The following is a 19,175-nucleotide window of genomic DNA, read 5'->3' as shown; positions in this document are numbered from 1 at the left end:
AGACTTCTAATACTGCATGTGTATAGCTCATGCATGATTTGATGCCTCAAAACACTTTTAGAATTGGAGTACTACAAAAATGGTCGTGATCATTTTTATCCTTTCAAAAATAATCCTCGAGCTTTATTTTTTCTTCCCTTCCCTCCACTACCATGTGCTCCTACCTGGAGGCAACTTTAAAGACCGATAGAGCGACGAAGGGGCAAGGATCCATCTACGTTACTCTTCATCTCTCATTTACTCATGCCCTCATTAGGAACCTCCACATGCAGCTGGGATTACACAGGGTTGCTTTGAAAGTTACTATTAATGCTAAAGTGAAGCAGCTGATTGGTTTTTCCAGTATAAAAATAGTCTTCAGATGGTGGGCTCTGAGTAATGGAAACAAGGAAGTTGGGGAGGAAAAGGATGACGAATTCCAGTGGAGCTTTGGGTGTTTTCACTGATGAGTTTATGTTCTCTGGTGGATGATGAGTTTAAATCAACTGTCAGCTTTGTACTGGATTAAGAGTCTGTGCAACCTAGTTCATCCATGGTAGAGGTCTTCAGGCAGACCTGGGCCCACAGACTGAATCAGGTCCAGGTCCAGTCATTCCAGTGTCCCTCAGTCCTTGGCCAACTTTACTTGCTGCTGGGTCTGTAAATAAATGCAAGCACCTGATTGAAGCTGCCAAGACCCAGGACCAGTCTGCCATAGTTTAGTCAACCAATCACCAGCCAAGCAAGTCAATGACTTCCAACACAACGACAACCATTCATTTCTCCCACATCCTGTTCTCAACCGAGTTTTAGTTATGGTGCGTTCTTTTTGTCCACCGAAGTCTATCTACGAGTCGTTTTCCGGAGTTACGAACCGGAAGTTGCAAAAAGAACGCCCCCGAGGTCGTATATACGACTCGTCAAGTCATCTGAACTCAGAGGACCCCGAGTTCACTTTCAAAGATGGCTACGTCGTGCATCACACGTAGTAAACATTGTGGTTTTCTACAATTTTAAGCACTTTTTGTCTTTGTTGTAACCAAATGAAGACGTCGTACACATAGCACTGTATACTGCTACCTATTAGGCATGTCGCTACATTAGGAGTTAAATACCGCCTGATTAGTTATTTTGTAGCTTGTGCAGCTGAAATTGGCTAGAGACGCTCGGTTGCTATATGACAACAACGGCTTTAAGCCGAGTCTTGAGCAGAAAGCAGAGCAGTAGCCTAACGTTAACGTTAATCAAAACGTAATTTTCATGTATCAAACTGTGAAATATATTTGTGTAATATGTCAATAACTGGGTGAATAGAATCCTAAATGTTAACAAAAATCCATCTTTTCTCCGACTTGTAGTATTTTGTGACAAAAACAACACAACAACTCGCTGTTGATTTGGGATTTAAGTTAATGGTTTATTTGTAACTTAGTTATAGGATCATACACATTATTTACTTTGTACTTATATCATTTCAGAACCACATCCACATCCACATACTGTTGGAGAAATGAGCGTGTGGTGATTGTGAGGCAATAAAGGATAATTAAGAAGAATTAAGAAGTCTGGTTCTTATCGGACCCCCTTCAGCGGACTCGGATTCACTACTAACCAGTCAGTTACTGGTACATGGGTAGCGCCATCGTGCACCCGTATTTTCAGTTATAGTAAAGGTCACTTTTTGCGTTTTCAACCAGGGGTTGATGCATAGGCTGTATAAGTGAAGCCAAAACATCTGGATCACACGCTGGTGGCTGGCTGCAGTATAAGCCATAAGCCCCGCCCCCTCCATGTTAGTGGATGAGACATCGGCCAAACTAAATAATACCGCGACTCCAGCGCCCGATTCACTACTGAGCTTACTCCGGCTCCAAATTGAAAGATGGCAGCGCCCGTACCTGGGAGATTTTGACTTTACTTTTGTACAGCGGGAGGAAGTGGAGACGCATCGTCTGTCTTTAGATACAAATCTGTGGTTTAAACCAGCAAAACCTGCAGCTCCAACTGACAGTAAACTGGTTCAGTCGGAGTAGATACATCATCTCGTGGGGAGCCCTGCTGGCTGAGGTGTTATAGCATCCGACTGAAGATCTCCCCGCCCCCCAACCCCACAAACACTTTCAAAAATAGTGTTTGAAATTCACATTTGCATTATCTGTGATATCTGTTATGGACAAACATTGCAGCTGATGCCTTCCTCAGTATGCAGGCTCCTTTAAACAGGTACAGTAGCAGCGTCAGGTACGCAGAATCAAACGTCTAACTGCGTGTCAATCACTGCTCATGCGCACGCATTCATTCTCCCTTGTGGGGGGAGGGGCTTAGGAGGCCGTTTTGGGCTTAAGCGGAAAGGGGGGAGGGACTGAGAAGTTGTCGATGTTCAAATGTTTTGGCTAAGTCCTGGATCTTCGCGATCCTTTAAAGATGTCCTGTGGAGTTTACATTCACCAACATTGTGTGCATTCTTGAGCTCTAAAAAAAGCTCTTTTCATGAATGCAAAGTCTGCATTGTTTACATTTGTGTGTGGTGCCTTTGCCGAGTATCTTTGCATTGCAGAGTATCTTGGCGTGCTACGGTCACCTGTAGATCAGTGGAGGAGCGGGACCTCAGCGGCAGGACTGTGCGTGCCGTGCTCCACAGCGTTACTAAAGGACAAAAACTAACAGGGAACCTTTAAATTAGGGATTATGGAAAAACAAAGAACTGAAATGTGGATTTAAAAGAGGATCATGTTTGCTGCACACATAATACCCTATCCATCAAGCTTTAGGTTTCGTTAGCTTTTTTAAATTCAATTATTTTTAAATCTATTTTACCCCAATCTGCTCTATGTGCTCCATTTCTATGACAGTGTTAGAGTTGTTGTAGTTCTGTGCACCTGGCACTGCTCACCTGTTTAAAGGAGATTATCAGTAAAATCTTTGTGCTGGTTTCTCTTCTGCATCACACAAGAATAAAAAGATGACAAATGTGAACTTCAACATTTTTTTTTTTTTTTTTTTACTCTGAATGGGAACCAGTTTCATCATATTGGTAACATTTGAAGTATGATCAAATGCTAGAATTACTACACAGCCTACATTACAGACTACATCACAGACTTTATGAAAACAATCAAATCTTCCATGGAGCAGCACTATACAAAAAGAAGAAGAAACTAATTCTCACTTGCTCGTTCATGTGAAAACGGTTCTTGTTATGAGATCCCATTCATGTTATAAAATTATATCTTTCATGTTATATACATTTCGTTGAAACTACACACAGACTAATTCCGTTTTAAGAACAAACGTTTCTCTTGTTATATCACAAAACGTTAGTTATTCCACAAAAACGATTCTCTTTGAAACAAGAATGGTTTCTTCTTATTACATGATAAGTTGTTCTAAGTAGAAACTTCCCTCCATAGCTATGTCATCATAACAAGAAAAATATGTTGTTATAATGCGAAAAAGGATCTAGTGGAAACAAGAAAAAGTTCTCGTTATAACGAGCAAATAAACTGAGCAAATATTTGTTTTCGTGATGGCAGCAATACTCTCAATGCTGTCGGCTGAGGTTGGTGAGTCAGGGATCCTTTTTTAGGAAGCGGGGTGCAGGTTTCTGTACCTGAAGACCTCTACTCCATGGTATATGATTAAAAAGCACTAATGATTGTGTGATTGTGTGTGTGTGTGTGTTTGACATTATTCACAGTTGATTGGCACCATGTTTGCAGCAGCTTCAGTTCTGAAAATGTCCGAGCTGCTGATGCAGACAGAGATTTCTGCTGCTCTCCTGTCTCTGGCTTGTCTCTCCTGGACTGTAGAAAGAGATGTTCCGATACCAGTGTCAGAAAAGCCTCCAATGCCGCCTAAAACACTGGTATCGCTATCGGCAAGGACTGGAGTTTACGCACCGATCCAGTACCACGTAACTTAGCCCCGAAGAAGACCTACTTTAAAAGTAGTTTATTTATGTTCTTTTTCCGTTACGTTTCACAACCATAGCAATCATATCACATCCATTCGGCGTTAGTAGTACACAGCTGTTAAAACATAATAAAATAGAAGTATTTTTAACACGCTGGTGTCGGATCGGTACTCGGTATTGGCCGATACGCGGGAAGGAAAAAAATGGTATCGGAACATCTCTAACTGTAGGATGGCAGTTGAGATGAGATGGTCCCCCCAAGTTGATCCAGCTGGCTCTGCTACAGTCCTGTCCTGCCGTGGCTGGGGGGGGGCGTCGAAACAACAAGGCACTGGTAGACTGATGCTGCGGGAGGAAGGGAGGGACGGACCACGTCCACCACCTCCTCCAGTGTCCTGGTGTACAATCCAGCTGATATCTGCCGTCCCACGGCCACTCAGGAAGAAGAGCCCCCGCCTGCCATCGTGTCCTGTGGGGGCGGCGAGAGGATGTGAGGTTGGAGATCAGTCCGTCGGGCCTGAGACTGAGCGTGGATGTGCAACCCAAACATTAACACTAAAAGTCTGTATCCCTGAAGATTGCTTAAATGAGATTTGGCACACAATGGTACTACATTATTGGTGGGTGGTGGGGGAGAGAGATAAACTGATCACAGTGTCCAGCAGTCTTCTGGATCCACACTTCACAATGTCACGGATCTCTGAAATGGAGTACCTGGCATCAAACAACAAACACAGAATATTAAAAACAATCCCACAATGACCAGCAAGAAAACACTAAAACTTTCTCTGGGATGTTTGGAAACCGTGGCGGAGCTAGACCATAATAGAAACGCCCAACAACCTCTGTACATCATTTGGGAAAATCATGATAGTTGCCAAGGGAAACAATCATCCTGTATGGCCGACATCCTGATTTGCCCGTCCAGTCAGAGAGACCGATGGGGGGAATTTAAAACCTTAAAAGATTCAGGTCTTTGAGAAAAACATTTGGGGCTGGAGCGCCAAACCCCCCCCCCCCCCCCAAGCTCCGCCCTGTCTGGAAACACTTTACCTGTGCAAAAAGCAATTAATCTGATGGATGCTCCGGACATGATCTGTTCACTTCAAACCACTCATCGATACAGCTGGGGAAGCAAAGAAGAAGAGATGAATCACGTAAATGTGTTTTCATAACACATACAGTATTTGATATAGCTATACATATTCCTTATATATATATATATAAATCATGTGGATGTGTTAATCTTTTTAGCACAAGTTGCCCTCTTTATTTCTTTCTGTGCTGAGCACACAGCTTCCTACCCGTAGAAATAAGATGGTTCCTACCCTTTGTGGTAGATGCAGAGGCAGGGCAGGCGAGCGATGGTGTCTCCCTGGACCAGCTCCTCCAGGCAGATTGCACATTCCCCTGCATTCTTGGTCAGGACGTCCTCTGTGAGACAGCAGACACATCACACCACCGGCATCAGTAAAGATTATATTATAACCAAACTAGAGCCCGACTGATATATCGGCGGGCGGATATTAGGCATGTTCCAAACTATCGGTATCGGCATTTATAATGGCTGATAAATGAATATTTAAAAAATAAAATAAAAACGGATGAAACCCCCTTCAACCATGTTCTGAGTGTTGGCGTTGTATAGTTTGTCCACCAGAGGGCGCTCTACAATCTCCCTGTTGGCTGCACTCGTGTTTAACCCTTTAAGTTTCATATCTTAAGTTTGTATTTTCATACATTTTATTTATCAGAACTTTAATTTTGATCATTTGTTCTGTTGTGACAACTGCATTATATTATTTTTTGAGGACTCATAAATAAATAATGTTACGGAAATCTATTTTGTTACACGTTTCGGAATAAAAAATAAAATAAATAAATAAATAAATAAATATATATATATATATATATATTTATTTATATATATATATACCAAAATATTGGTATCGATATCGGCCTTAAAACTCCTCTATCGGTCGGGCTCTAAACCAAACACTTCTGCCATTCCACCATTTATTCTTACCTAAAATAACATGAGATCTTCTTACAAAGTCCAATTAGGTTACATAGAAAGAAACGTGGTATATATGCTACATGTTTATGTACATTTGACCCTCACTTGTCTTCATTCAACTTTAACATCCTGCTGATTTGTTTGGGTTTCTATTGATTATTTTTTAAATAAATGTATAGAGGTATATTGCTTTAAAAGTCAGTGTTACACTGTTATCTACTGCTGTCATCTTTGGTAGTGCACTTTATGGTTTGTATAAGACTAGCAATGTTTTTATCACACTTTTTTTATATAATCAAAACCTTTAGGGATCTTTGTTCTTTGATTTATTTGAAATTTTTTTTATCAATTATCAGATTCTTATTACTTGTGAAATTGTTACTCAAAAATCCAGCATCGAGCTGGTTCTACTTTCCTGCTCTTCTTTAAATATCATATCTGCCTCGAGGGCAGAACGGAGGTTGAGGAAAACCCACGAGGTCAATCCAAACCGTTTATTTTAGTTTTTGGTTTTTCTTCCTCTCTTTTCTTTTCAGTATTTTAGTTTATTTCTATTTTAATTGGGTTATGCATTGTAGAGTGCCCAGATTAAGCCCCTCTGAGATTTATTTTTTTATCTCTCCATAAATATAGTGAGTGTGTGTGTTTTTTGCACTAGTCCGGCTCTAAAGTGGAAGTCAGCGTATGCACCATTAAAGCCATCACCTGCAAAGCACACAGTCATTAGAACTGGCCTTATGTAACAGTGGATTAACCCACATAGGCCTGGAAAAGCTAGTTATTATGGGCTGCAGCACATGGCATGCAGCTCAGCTGAGGGGAAAACATCTTTAATGTACCGACAGCGCCGGTCACACCGTCAGAGACAGACGGAAAGAGACACGACAGTAACGCTGACGTGCTATGGAAGGTTGGGTTTCGTTGCCAAGCATTATTGTGTGGGTTCACGTGATGCACACTGGCACAAAAACACTTTTTTCTAATTCACAATTATTGCAAAAGGAACACTGTGAAGACATTTGTCTGAGCGTCACAAACACTCCAAAATGACTCTGTGTATTGTCAGAATTTGAACCATTTGGTCCAATAAAATGTGGCAAGTCTAGAGGAGCCGTATGTTATTTTATTATGCCATTTATGTGTGCAGGGAGTCCGCTCGGAAGCAGAATCAACCGGTTCTGCCTGTGAACAACTTTCATTGGAATGAATGGGTGCCATCCTGTAATGTGCTTTTTCCACCTATCATCAGAAATCAGAAAAGGGTTTATTACCACAGTAAGTTACACCTACGTGGAATTTGCGTGAATGGTGCATACATACACAAACATTTAACATTAATAAGAAGTAAACAAATACAGAAAAAGAAAGAAATATATACAACATCGCTGTTTAGCATAATAAAAAAGGCGGAATGGGTTGAGTGCAGAATGCAAAAAAATAAAATAAATAAATAAATAAATATATATATCATATTGTTTCCTTGCGGCCCTGTAGCAAATGTTCCAATGTTTGGGAGTTAGGATGTAGTTAGCCTAGCTTAGCATGAAGACTGGAGGCCAGGGGAGGTGATGACAGGTGTGTTTATTAACTTGGGACAGAGCCATGCTATCTGTCTCCTCCTGTTTCCAGTCCTTATGCTAAACTAGGCGAATCCCTTCCTGAGATTGACAGTAATACCATCTCACTCGCAGAAAGAAAGCAAATACACATATTGTCATGTAGTTTTGTCCACACTGTAACTTGAGCAACCAGCTTCTGAGTCATAACGTTTAGGTAATTCCATGCTCATGAATGTGATAGAAATCATTGTGCAGGGGGCTGGTAAGGTGATGAGTTTCCCCCGGACCCCCTTGACGGCTATCTTTGACCAGCGAGTACTCCATGAGGCCCGTTCTAGATTAGACTGTACAAATCCCGCCCCCTCCCCTCTTCACTTTGAGTTTGAAACTCTCCCCTCAGGCCACAGATTCAGAGTACTGAATCAGAGATTAAAAAAACTCCTTTGTTCCCTGTGCAATAAGGCTTAATTTAGATTTTATTTTAGAGACTGCTGCTGTAGTATGGTGTAAAATTGTTTTCTGTAAATTGTATGCAAAAACCCTGTTTTTACTGTGTTGTTGTCTTTTCGTTTGTTTGACGTGTTTTTTTTTTTTTTTTATCTTGCACTCCTGACTGCAGATCAAGTTTCCCATCTGGGATAATAAAGTGACTGAACTGAAATGGCCGTGAGAGATGTGGCCTTGTTTGTTATTTCAAGCTATGTTTTATTTTTTAGCTTTTTGTATTCGTTGGGTAGAGGGTCAGTATCTACAGCTTCGGTCAATGACGTTGGATTTACTTGGCATTCTATTTTGTCATTTGATTGTTTCACTTTTTATAAAGAGCTTAATATACAACAGAGTTCCCCTTCCCTCCCTGCCTGAGGCTAGATCTACTCTGCTACGGTTTGGTTTAAGAACAAAAATCTTCTGCTACGTCTACGCATCGCGTCCACGCTACCCCGACATTACAGAGTCCCTAAAACCGAGACATCTGGAAACACTGATGGCCCCGTTTTGGTTTGAAAACTCCAGGGTTGCTTTGTAGTCTGGACGGGCACAAACGGAAACTTTGGAAACGACGACACACGTCAGTCAGTCTTATCGGTTAGGCAGGCTTACATACCTTTCAGGAACAGTTCCACCACGTCGTTGCTACAAGCTAATAAATCCCTGCTCTCACTTCTCACCATTGTTGTTCTTTCTGGATTTTCAACTTCTACATCCAGGATTTTCAACCCCAGGTCACAAAAGCAGAATTTATAAATCCAGGATAACCGATAAAGCGAGACTTGACCTAGTCTAATCTGTGCAGCCTGGTTTAGTGCATTTCAGAAGGCCGAGCCAGGCTCGGGAGGAGCGGCTATAGGTCGAGCCGGGCTGAAGTAATTTGGATAGATGCGCGTTCACGGCTTTACTTAACAGACCGTGAGGTCGATAACAGATTTACTGATGCTAAAATAGAGAATACGCATTGTTCATACTTTATACAGAGTGAGCAGCAGCTTCTTGTGGAAGTATGATGACGTGAAACACATTATTTGTAAAATAGAAACACGGCTGCTGTAACGAAACGGCGAGAGAAAGCCTGGCAGACGATTGCGGATCGACTGAATGCGTAAGTAGCCTAAACATATACATTTACTGACTACTGCTCTGAATTGAAACCGTCATAATCATACAAGGATCAAGGATTAGGCTACTTATCATTTGCACAAATTCACTGTTGTACTCTGCCTTAAAAGTGAGCAGAAGATAATGTTACTCAGGAAATTTACCATGAAGATCAATTTTCTACAACGCTAGAATATGATGCAGAAATATCTTTCACTCTGTTCCTCCCTCTCTCTCTCTCTCATGGGCTAAAATATAAATGACCTAAGTCATATTAACTACCACTGCTCGCTTTTAATGCAAAGTGTACAACTTTTCATTTTTAAAAATAACAAGTGACTCATTTAATGGTTTCAGTTAAGAGCAGTAGTTCGTAAATGTATATTTTTAGACTAGCTATCATTCATTTGGTCTGCTATTATCTGTCACAATATTTTGTAAGTTTTTTTTTTTTTTAATAGAGGACGAGCTTCATTCACTACATATTATATGCTTTGCTCCCTGGTATATATGGACATAGAAAATAAAGACACTGAAGAAATTGGACTCTAAAATCTAGAAACTATAAAGATAATTACGTGATAAATATAATGCACACTGTAAACATGAATGTTCATTAGTTATTCCCCCCCCCCCCCAGCAAAATATAAGGTAAAAAAACCATCGGGGTGTCCTCTACCTGTTGTTCACATGAATGTACAGTAGTCTACACTATATAGTTATTGGTTCAGTGAACTAGGACTAGAATTAAGGAGGATTTTACAATTAGAGAATTTAGGTTTTATAATTGTACAATCCTCCCAAATTATAGTCCCACTTTACTGGACACACATTGTCTGCTAAGAATGCCAATTTATTGAATACTTTATTGTTAAAGAATACAAAAAATTTAATCAACAAAAATAATTGAAGGTGCACTGGTCCACTATAGAAACACACACGTACAGCATTTTATATATTGCCCTTAGTAATAGACTTCATTTAAAAAACACATTTGGCAACTTTATCAGCCTTTTCTAATTATCTCAACAACTACCATAATATATTCATCAAACTTCTAACAACAATATGAACACCAGTCTTCATATAGCAATATAACTGTAACAATGACAAAAAATAATGGTCACAACTTTAAATAATAGTACTTAAATGCAATATGCACATTTTTAATTGCAGGCTGATAACAATAGGGTAAAACCACTGCAGGGTGATCAGAAAAGGCTCCAAGATTAATAAATCCAGGCTGTTAGCCTGGTCAGGAGCAGGCTAGCTGTACAGAATAAATCTCCATGGTAACTTAGGTGCATCTGGTTTTGTGAAACCGAGTCGAGGCTAAATTGAGCCAGGATAACTGGGAAATCCCGGCTTAATCCCTTATCTTGGTTTTGTGAAATAACCCTCCGAGTCAGACAATCTGCTTCCTGTTTACACCGGCACGCACATGCCCAGTGTATGAGAATTAGTACTGCTACTGGAGATAAAACTCTTGTGTGCATGGAGATGGTTTTGGTCTCAAAAGGCCGCTTGAAAATGAAAAATGTAGTAGTGCAGATGTAGCCTTTAAGAGTTACTATTAGGGGTGGTACGGTTCATGAAAAAACATCCGAACCGCTCGGTTCGCTAGTCTCGGTTCGCTAGTCTCGGTTCGCTAGTCTCGGTTCGGAACGTGTGTGCCGCACGGTTAGTCAGTACACCGTTAATATGCACTAACCACTTACTGCCGTAGTGCCCACTTTCAACACCTATGTTAAAACACTCACTGGAAATGACGAGCAGGATGAGTTTGACGAACGCAACCCATGGCAGCTGATTGGACCATCGCGTCACGTGGGTCTTGCTGCTCCCGAATTTCAAAACAGACTTTAATGTTCAGAATACAATCTCGTATTTTACGAAATTACTTCAACGAAACGTGTTTCTGAAAACATTTTAAGCGAGAAATAGGCCATGCAGTTGCTGAATCTGTCTTCATTTCAGATAGACAAAGGCACCGAGCCGACCGCTCCTCAAGTGGAGTGGGGCGCCGCTGCAGGTCACGTCACGTCACATGCAGAAATGTCAAGTGGGAGAGAGGCTGCCCGGAGCTGGAGGATGCGCCAGCGTCGTTTATAGTCTGGTGTGTGGGAACATTTTGGATTTCACGTTACCTATGATGAAATAAAACAATATATACAACTGCCACTGTGTGCATGTATTGTGCAACATGCATTCAATATGCTAATTTTAGCTATATATCATATGCTGAAGTATATTCTGGAGTGTTAAAGATTAAAAGAAAAAATAACAAGAACCGTACAGAACCGAAAACCGTGACCCTAAAACCGTGATACGAACCGAACCGTGGGTTTTGTGAACCGTACCACCCCTAGTTACTATCATGAATGGAAATCATAAATCTGTGCATTCAGGCTGAAAATATTGATGCCGCTTCCTTTATGAAAAACATTTTGGCAACCCTAATAAATAGCCAGACGACAGTTGAAAACCTGACCTCTGTAAAGACCCCGGCAGGAAGGATCAGGGATCAGCAAAGAGCAGCGTTTACTGCTGCAGGTTAGGCTGGGACAGTATCATCAGTCCGTTTCACAGCAGGTTATAAATCTGAAACGGGGTCAGGACCCATCTCGGCCTCTAGAGTGCAGTTCTATGGAAACACACATAGAGCTGTGCGGTTATGTACACATGACAGCTGCTGTTTGTGTCGGTGTGATGAACCCGCGGTGGATTAATTCAGGGACAGGAGGTTTGTGTGTGAAAATAAACAGCATTTCAAGGCCAAACCACGAGTGGTATTGACTTGAGCTGTGGGGAGTTTTCACCTGTGTCGCTCCCCGGTTTCTGCTCTGCTGTAGTGTCAATCATCATCGAATTGTGTCAATGACAAGTCAGAAGGCTTGGGTGGCAGAAAGACACGTTACTCCAGTCTTTCCCGGGACCCGGGAACCCCTGCTGATGGATAATTGCCCAAAAAATAACGGCAATTATCCATCGTTCTATCTTCTATATTCATTCTACAGCACGCAATGTCATGAACTATAGCGACGTACGGTCGTGAGTCCATGAACAAGGCAGCTGCCTGTGGCTAGTTCACGTCTGTAACAACACGCTAACGTGCTTTTAGCTGAGCTGGACCATAGAATATTCATTTAAAACAGTTGGATGATGCTGTTTTGCCCTAATTGCTCTCTGTGTTGTAATGTAGCGTTTTATGTGGAGTGAGCACTGCGCCAGACTCCCGTTTTAAAAATAGCCTTTTACTGTAAATGCTACATTGCTTGTAAGGAACAGAAGAGGAGTAGCATGTGAACCAGCTTTAAAAGTGACGCGTTTTCTTTTTAAATAATAGCTATGCGGTGGATCCAATTCATGCCAAATGGAAGAGAGGTTCATGTGGATTTCGAAATGTACCGTAAAACTTCAAATAATAGCCTGGGCTTCTATTTACCCAAATCGCCGAAATGCACCGGCTTGTATTTGAGACAGGCGTCTATAAGAGACAGGCCTTTAATTGACAATAGGATGTTACCACATTATACTGACCTTCTTCCTCCCTCCACCTCGCAGTCTGGCCCTTTTGTCATCTTCCTCGGACAGACGTTGCAGTTCTGCTCTATGTTTACGCCATTCTCGCACTCTCTTAGGATCAATCGAGAAATGTCTTGCCGCTGCTTCTCCCGAATTTTGTTGGGCAAATTTGACAACTGTCAGCTTAAATGTTAAATCATACTTTTTTCTTTTTGTCTCCATGGTGGTATTGAGAGAATTAAGAAAAACTGAAGACTAAAAGAAAGTTCGTTAACCTGTTATGTTGCCATAGTGATGAGTCGTTTATGAACGGTTGTGTCTGTCACGTGAAATCAAATCAAAACATAGAACTAACGATCTGACGGGTTTTAAAAGATCAAATACAACCCGACACGAAAAAAAACAAAAAACAGACCAGGCCTCTATTTGAGACCGGCCTTTATTTACCCAAATCTGTTGTCACACCAGGCGTTTAAAAGAGACAGGAGTCTATTTGGGACTCGGCTATTATTTGAAGTTTTACGGTATGTAAATTGAGAACGGAATTTGGAGTGGAGGTAGCACTAGAAGATTAGACTAGAAGAAACCAACATTGATCAGTGTGATGTTAATGGCAAAAAGAGAAAGACTTGACAGTTGATATATTGCACAAGCTGCTGAGTATGTGTGTGTGTGTGTGTGTGTATGTGTGTGTGTCTGATTATCTTATTAGAATGGCCACAAACACCACTAAGTTAACATGAAGTGTGTTGCTTATCTTTACACCAAACCTCCCGATTCAATGACAGTTGAAAGGACTAATAGTCTCATCAGGGGACATGTCCATAGCAATGGCAAGAGACATGTTGGACACAAAAATTTTGGTTTTCATGTGTCATCAAGTTACTCAAGGAGTTAATATTGATAGATGATATCACCTGCCGCAGATATTACCCGGTGAAAGTGACGGTCAGGGTCGGCTAAAACCGAGAAGCTGCTAGCTGAAGGTTTTGCTAATGATAAAGAGAGGGTTAGAGAGTTGGAGTTTGGCAAAGATGTCAATTTATTTTTCCAACCTGGATGTCAGAAAAAGGAGTTCCTATGTGGCAGCTGAGGGCAAGAGAGTTCACTACGGACATATGCCTGACCGAAACAGCAACACACACACACACACACACACACACACACACACACACACACACACACACACACACACACACACACACACACACACACACACACACACACACACACACACACACACACACACACACACACACACACACACAGCGGTGGAAGAAGAAGTCTTCAGATCCTTTACTGTGGTATTAGTAAAAGTACTAATACCACACTGTAAAACTAAGTAATAAAGTAAGTAATAGTCCTGGATTGAAAATGTTACTTAAGTACAAGTATGTAAGCATCATCAGGAAAATGTAGTTAGAGTATTAAAAGATTTTAATCAATGCAGAAAAATCCTCATATTTTAGAAAACGCGTTAAGGGTAAAAAGAAAAAAAAAAAAAGCTTCAAAAGCATCAAAAAGAGTGTTTAAAGCGTCAAAAAAAAAAAAGGGTGGAAATAGTTGTGTGTTTAATGGTCTGATCATTTCAGCTGGACTTGTAGGCCGTTATATTGTTGGCTAGTTTAGAATCAAAGTTTTTATTTTATATTCATTTTATAAACTGCATGTGTTTTGTGTGCAGAAATCTTAATGTGTAAAGTAACTAGTAACTAAAGCTGTAACAGATGAATGTAGTGGAGTAAAAAGTACAATATTTCTCTCTGAAATGTAGCGGAGTAGAAATAGAAAGTGGCATGAAGAGAAAAGACTCAAGTAAAGTACAAGTACCTCAACATTTGTACAGTAGTTGTACTTAGTTACATTCCACCACTGCACATACTGTACACCAACTCTTAAAAACTAGCAGGGTTTGTGAACACAGACACAAGATTTCAAATCAATGAGACAATCTAAGAAGCTGAAAGGGAAATATGGAGGAGAGTGTGTGGAAGTGACATGTTGTTAGACATGTGTGTGTATGTATGTTCAGAGCACATTTTCTCAAACACAGATATGACATGGACACACCAGAGATGCAGTTGTCTGCTAGCCTAGAAATCTAGACACACCCTAGTGGCAGCAAATTTGCAGCCAGGGGGGTCTATGCACTCTCCGTTGACTTGTGAGCTGGAAAAACCAAACTCTGGTCAGGCCAATCACATTGTGTATAGAGTCGGTGGGCGGGCTTATGGCTGCTGCTGTCTTCTGGAAGACTTGGAGTTCAGCTTTTCTTTGAGAAAAGAACGGCACAGAAGCCCTGCCAATGGTGAGTTCCCAGACCAACATCTGGATGTGGGACTGGCTTGTCAGGCTAGTTGTCTGCTGTACTGTGCTCATTCTCCTCGACGGGTTTCAGTCAAGACAAATGTGTCAATTCAGACACAGGAATACTACAATTAGACAGGAAGTTGTATCAGATACTACTTTAGTCATTGTCACTACCTACTAGGGGTGTGCAAAAAAAATTAAAAATAAATAAATAAATAAAATCGATTCACATTCGTATCGCGATTCAAGCTCTACCGATTCTAAATAAAGTCATAGAATTCCAAAACCAATTCATATTTTTTAATAAAAAAAATAAATGTTTTTAATTGTAGGTCTACTGCAATCACATGGGAAAAGTAACTACATTTACATACTGTGAATTGTTTTTTGTTGTTTTTTTAAACCGAGAATCTTTTTTTTTTTTAATCAAAAATCAATTTTGAATTGAATCTTGAGCCTAAAAATCGATATCGAATCCTGACATTTTCTGAATCGTGCACCCCTACTACCTACTGTAGTTGCATCCATGCATCCATCCATCCATCCATCCATCCATCCATCCAAAATAATATTGATATAAGTTATGTTTTCGAGCGGTCGTCGAACAGCTTAGGAAGGTGCTGAATTTCATTGTTAGGCCATGAAAAAGGAAGTGGTTCGTAACTACAATGTTCATTGCCCAATCGGCTCCAAATTTGAGTCAGTCATAGCGCCACCTACAGGCAACAGGAAGTCCGCCTTGCTTGCTCTTGGGGGAATTACTGGAATTGTTGGGTCTTTGTAAATGATAGTAGTAGGTCTAGACCACACTATCTGTAAAGTGTCATGAGATAACTCTTGTTATGAATTGATACTATAAATAAAATTGAATTGAATATTACAAACATCATCCGATTAACATGAAACTCACATTGTGTGGTCTACATTTAATATAGAGCAATATAATGCATGTTTAGTAATTGTCTAATGTCAAATAGCGGACACAGGAAGTGATCCAAAGTTTGCGACACATCCTCTCCTTGCAGCTTTAATTTATACCTATATTTTAACTTCTGCACTATTTCATTTACTTGTGTGAATTTTCTTTTTGTACATATTGTAGAAATATAGTGCAAAGAATTCCAAAGTAAAGTCAGATTAGATTAAAAAGTAAAATTAGGTTAAAAAGATTGTAGTACACTCAACACAGTACGAACATAAATAAGTAGAGTGTGAATATAAGCAGTCAGTAAATAAGTAAATAACAGATATTGCACATGTAACTAATGAATTATTGCACCATGTAATTATTGTACATAATTATGTGGAGATACGTGCTGTGAGTCCAGTTTTGACAAGCGTGTTAGACTACTAGACAGTAGAAGTCATAGTTAGTGTCTCCACAGAACTTTTACGTTGTTCCCGTCATTTGTTCAGAGTCTGCAGCACTGCCACCACTGTTCATTTTCTGAATTGCAGGGTTAGCTTTGTGGAAGACTTAGGTGCGCATATTTGGTGGGGGGTTTAGGTGTTTTTATTAAAATAAAAAAAGTTACTTTGTGTTATTTTGTGTCACCTTGTGGGATTTTGTCTCTCTGTGGATTTTTGCGTCTGTCTTTTCAGTCATTTTAGTTTCCTTTGGGGTTGTTTCAGGTCTCTGTGGTCGTCTCTGTGACTCTTGTGGCGTCTCTTTGTATTAGGTTTGGGTCCCTTTGTGGAATTTTTGCGTCTTTCACATCATTTGTTATATAGATATATTATCGATGGAAAAGCTAGAGCAGATAAACAAATAAACACTTGAAAAGCTTAAAGACAGAACTTGCTAAAGAAGTCCACTTGTGACCAACTACATGCATTAGATCTGAGAAAAGTCTTTTAGTTACATTGATTTTTTTTAGGTGCTGCCCAAAACGGCTCGGGTGCTGCACCTAAACCCCTATAACGGACGGGGAAACCCTGAATTGCATCTTGCACAGTTCCGATTTCTGTGGACGCGCACAAACGTGTTCTGCATAGGCTGTAATTAATTATGCTGACTCAGCATTGCACTGCCAGACTCATGATGGACAGTTTGAAAAATCTAAATCAATAGAGCAGAACCACTAATGTAGCCTGCAGCAGAGATGAAGCGGGGGGCTTCTTTCTAACTCCACCCCTGACATTCTTTTCATTTTCAAGCTTGTCGTCTTCAGACCACCGAAGCGACGCTGACTCAATAGACATCACCTGAGGACATTTATCAGACTTCAGATGGCCCCTGTGAAGCTTTTTTGCACATTAGCAGTAGTACTCCCCTCCACGCCTGTAAGCCGACTTTGATGTCTAACGTCAGTGGAATTCCCCCCCGCTTTATAGTGAAAAAGACTTGACTTTACCACAATCTAGCTCAGGGGCGTCAAACTCAATTTCACTAAGGTCCACACTGGGAAATAAGAATCACATCAAGGGCCACACGTTTAGTTTATTCACATGCTTTTATTTCATTGAAAAAGTCAAACATCTTTTACTGTCTCATATAGCTTTCTCACTTAGTTTGGTCAACATAAAGCCTGGAAAAGTAACTTGGCCTTTAAGGAAAAAAGTGACAAAAAAGGTAGAATAAAGCAACAATAACATTGAAAGAAATGCTGGAAAAAGCATCAAAACATTGAATCAGATTAGAGTATTGAATCTTGTTCTTAGTATTTTAAGTCTACTTGGTACTTTCATTTAAATATTGTATACTATTTGGTAAATCTTGCATTTACTAGGGCTGGGTGATATGGCCTCAAAAAGTAATGACAAGATGAAAAGTTTTAACTTTATTTTGACACACACACACACACACACACACACACACACACACACACACACACACACACACACACACACACACACACACACACACACACACACACACACACACACACACACACACACACACACACCACACACACACACACACACACACACACACACACACACACACACACACACACACACACACACACACACACACACACACACACACACACACACACACACACACACACACACACACACACACACACACACACACACACACACACACACACACACACACACACACACACCGGGGGGAGGGCTGAGCCCATTCGGAGCTACGGTAGCCCAGAGGGGAGCGTCGGCGGATGTTAAGGAGAAAACTGATTTTCATTTAAACAAATCGACGTTAACGACACATTAGAGTTAATCGATCAAACTGATTTATCGCCCAGCCCTAGCATATACTATTGTAATGTGTTTGCTTGTCTGTAACTGATGGTGTGTATTGTCCCAAACAGGTCTCTCTTGAGTATGTGTCTCAATAAGATTACCTGTACATGATATATGATATATGAATAAAAAATGATGTATCTGTATCAAAATGTTGGTCAATAACTAGCAAGGTTTTCTTTAGTGCAGGGATGACAAACATGTTTTACTTACATTATTCAGTCTGAAATCAAGTTCATGGTTGCAGTTACCCCGTTTATTTTACCCTAACAATTAGTAGCAAGCCACTTCTCTGTCCTGCAAACGCGATTTTCAGTTGACAGGGAAGCTGTAAAAGTGGTTGTTTGGAACAGCTAACTTTATGTTTTTTCCTGTCAATCAAAGGAATATAGCGATTGGTGAGTTGCTTTTTCTGTAAGTCAACTTACGGTAACCCTGTAAAACTGCACTGATCTCATCCACGCCTGTCTTTGATTGGCTCCGTTGTTGGTCCAACTGGGGAGGGAACTATTTGAAATGCTGAAAGTCAGAAACGTAGGCAGAAATTCAGAGGTCTGCAATAATGCTAGCGCCTCAAGATACGTTTGAGATCATTTGGAAACAGCCACCATTTCATTGCTGTTCACCAGAGAGCAGCGACAGGTTTATGTTTCAACTGTGTAAGGTCCCACTTAGTACAAACTCACAGTACTTCACTAACCATATTTAAGGGATCTGTAGCAAAAATGTTTGATTTGCTTTTAGACTAAAAAAAATAAATATCACAGGCTCAGATGTGTCACGTAAATGCTGCTGTACAAAAGCAGAGGCGGACCAAGGGGCCATATATACTTTGATCATTTCACATGTCTGACTGGAATTCATTCTATCGGCAAAAAACACAGATTGTATCACGCAGCCTGTAACTGATACACCAGCCCATGTTCAGGTTGTTGGCTCTGCAGAGCAAAGGGTACAGGGGTTTGGTAAAGGAAACCCACTGAGCACAATGACCATGGTTGTGACGTCATTAAATACATAGGAGTACAACAGATCATTGATAAATAAAGAATCTCACAGGGAAGCA

General features: G+C 40.5%; 1 protein-coding gene across 2 annotated transcripts in view; it reads right to left on the bottom strand.

Moving 5' to 3' along the window:
• Positions 1-1,371: 1,371 nt before the first annotated feature.
• Positions 1,372-19,175, bottom strand: part of znrf2b (zinc and ring finger 2b) — a 43,416-nt gene continuing 25,612 nt past the window's right edge. Inside the window, exons 3-5 of one of the 2 annotated variants that reach the window (XM_039806230.1) lie at positions 5,221-5,326; positions 4,946-5,018; positions 1,372-4,606 (exon numbers count right to left, since the gene is read on the bottom strand). In XM_039806230.1, coding sequence (XP_039662164.1) covers positions 4,961-5,018; positions 5,221-5,326 — 164 coding nt within the window. In that variant the 3' untranslated portion in view covers positions 1,372-4,606; positions 4,946-4,960. Of the gene's footprint in view, positions 4,607-4,945; positions 5,019-5,220; positions 5,327-17,945; positions 18,629-19,175 lie in introns of those variants that run through there. The other variant, XM_039806231.1, reaches the window with a different exon arrangement.

This window comes from Perca fluviatilis, chromosome 7, assembly GCF_010015445.1.
Source record: "Perca fluviatilis chromosome 7, GENO_Pfluv_1.0, whole genome shotgun sequence".
Taxonomy (NCBI): Eukaryota; Metazoa; Chordata; class Actinopteri; order Perciformes; family Percidae; genus Perca; species Perca fluviatilis.
This window is presented reverse-complemented; position numbering and strand designations above follow the sequence as displayed.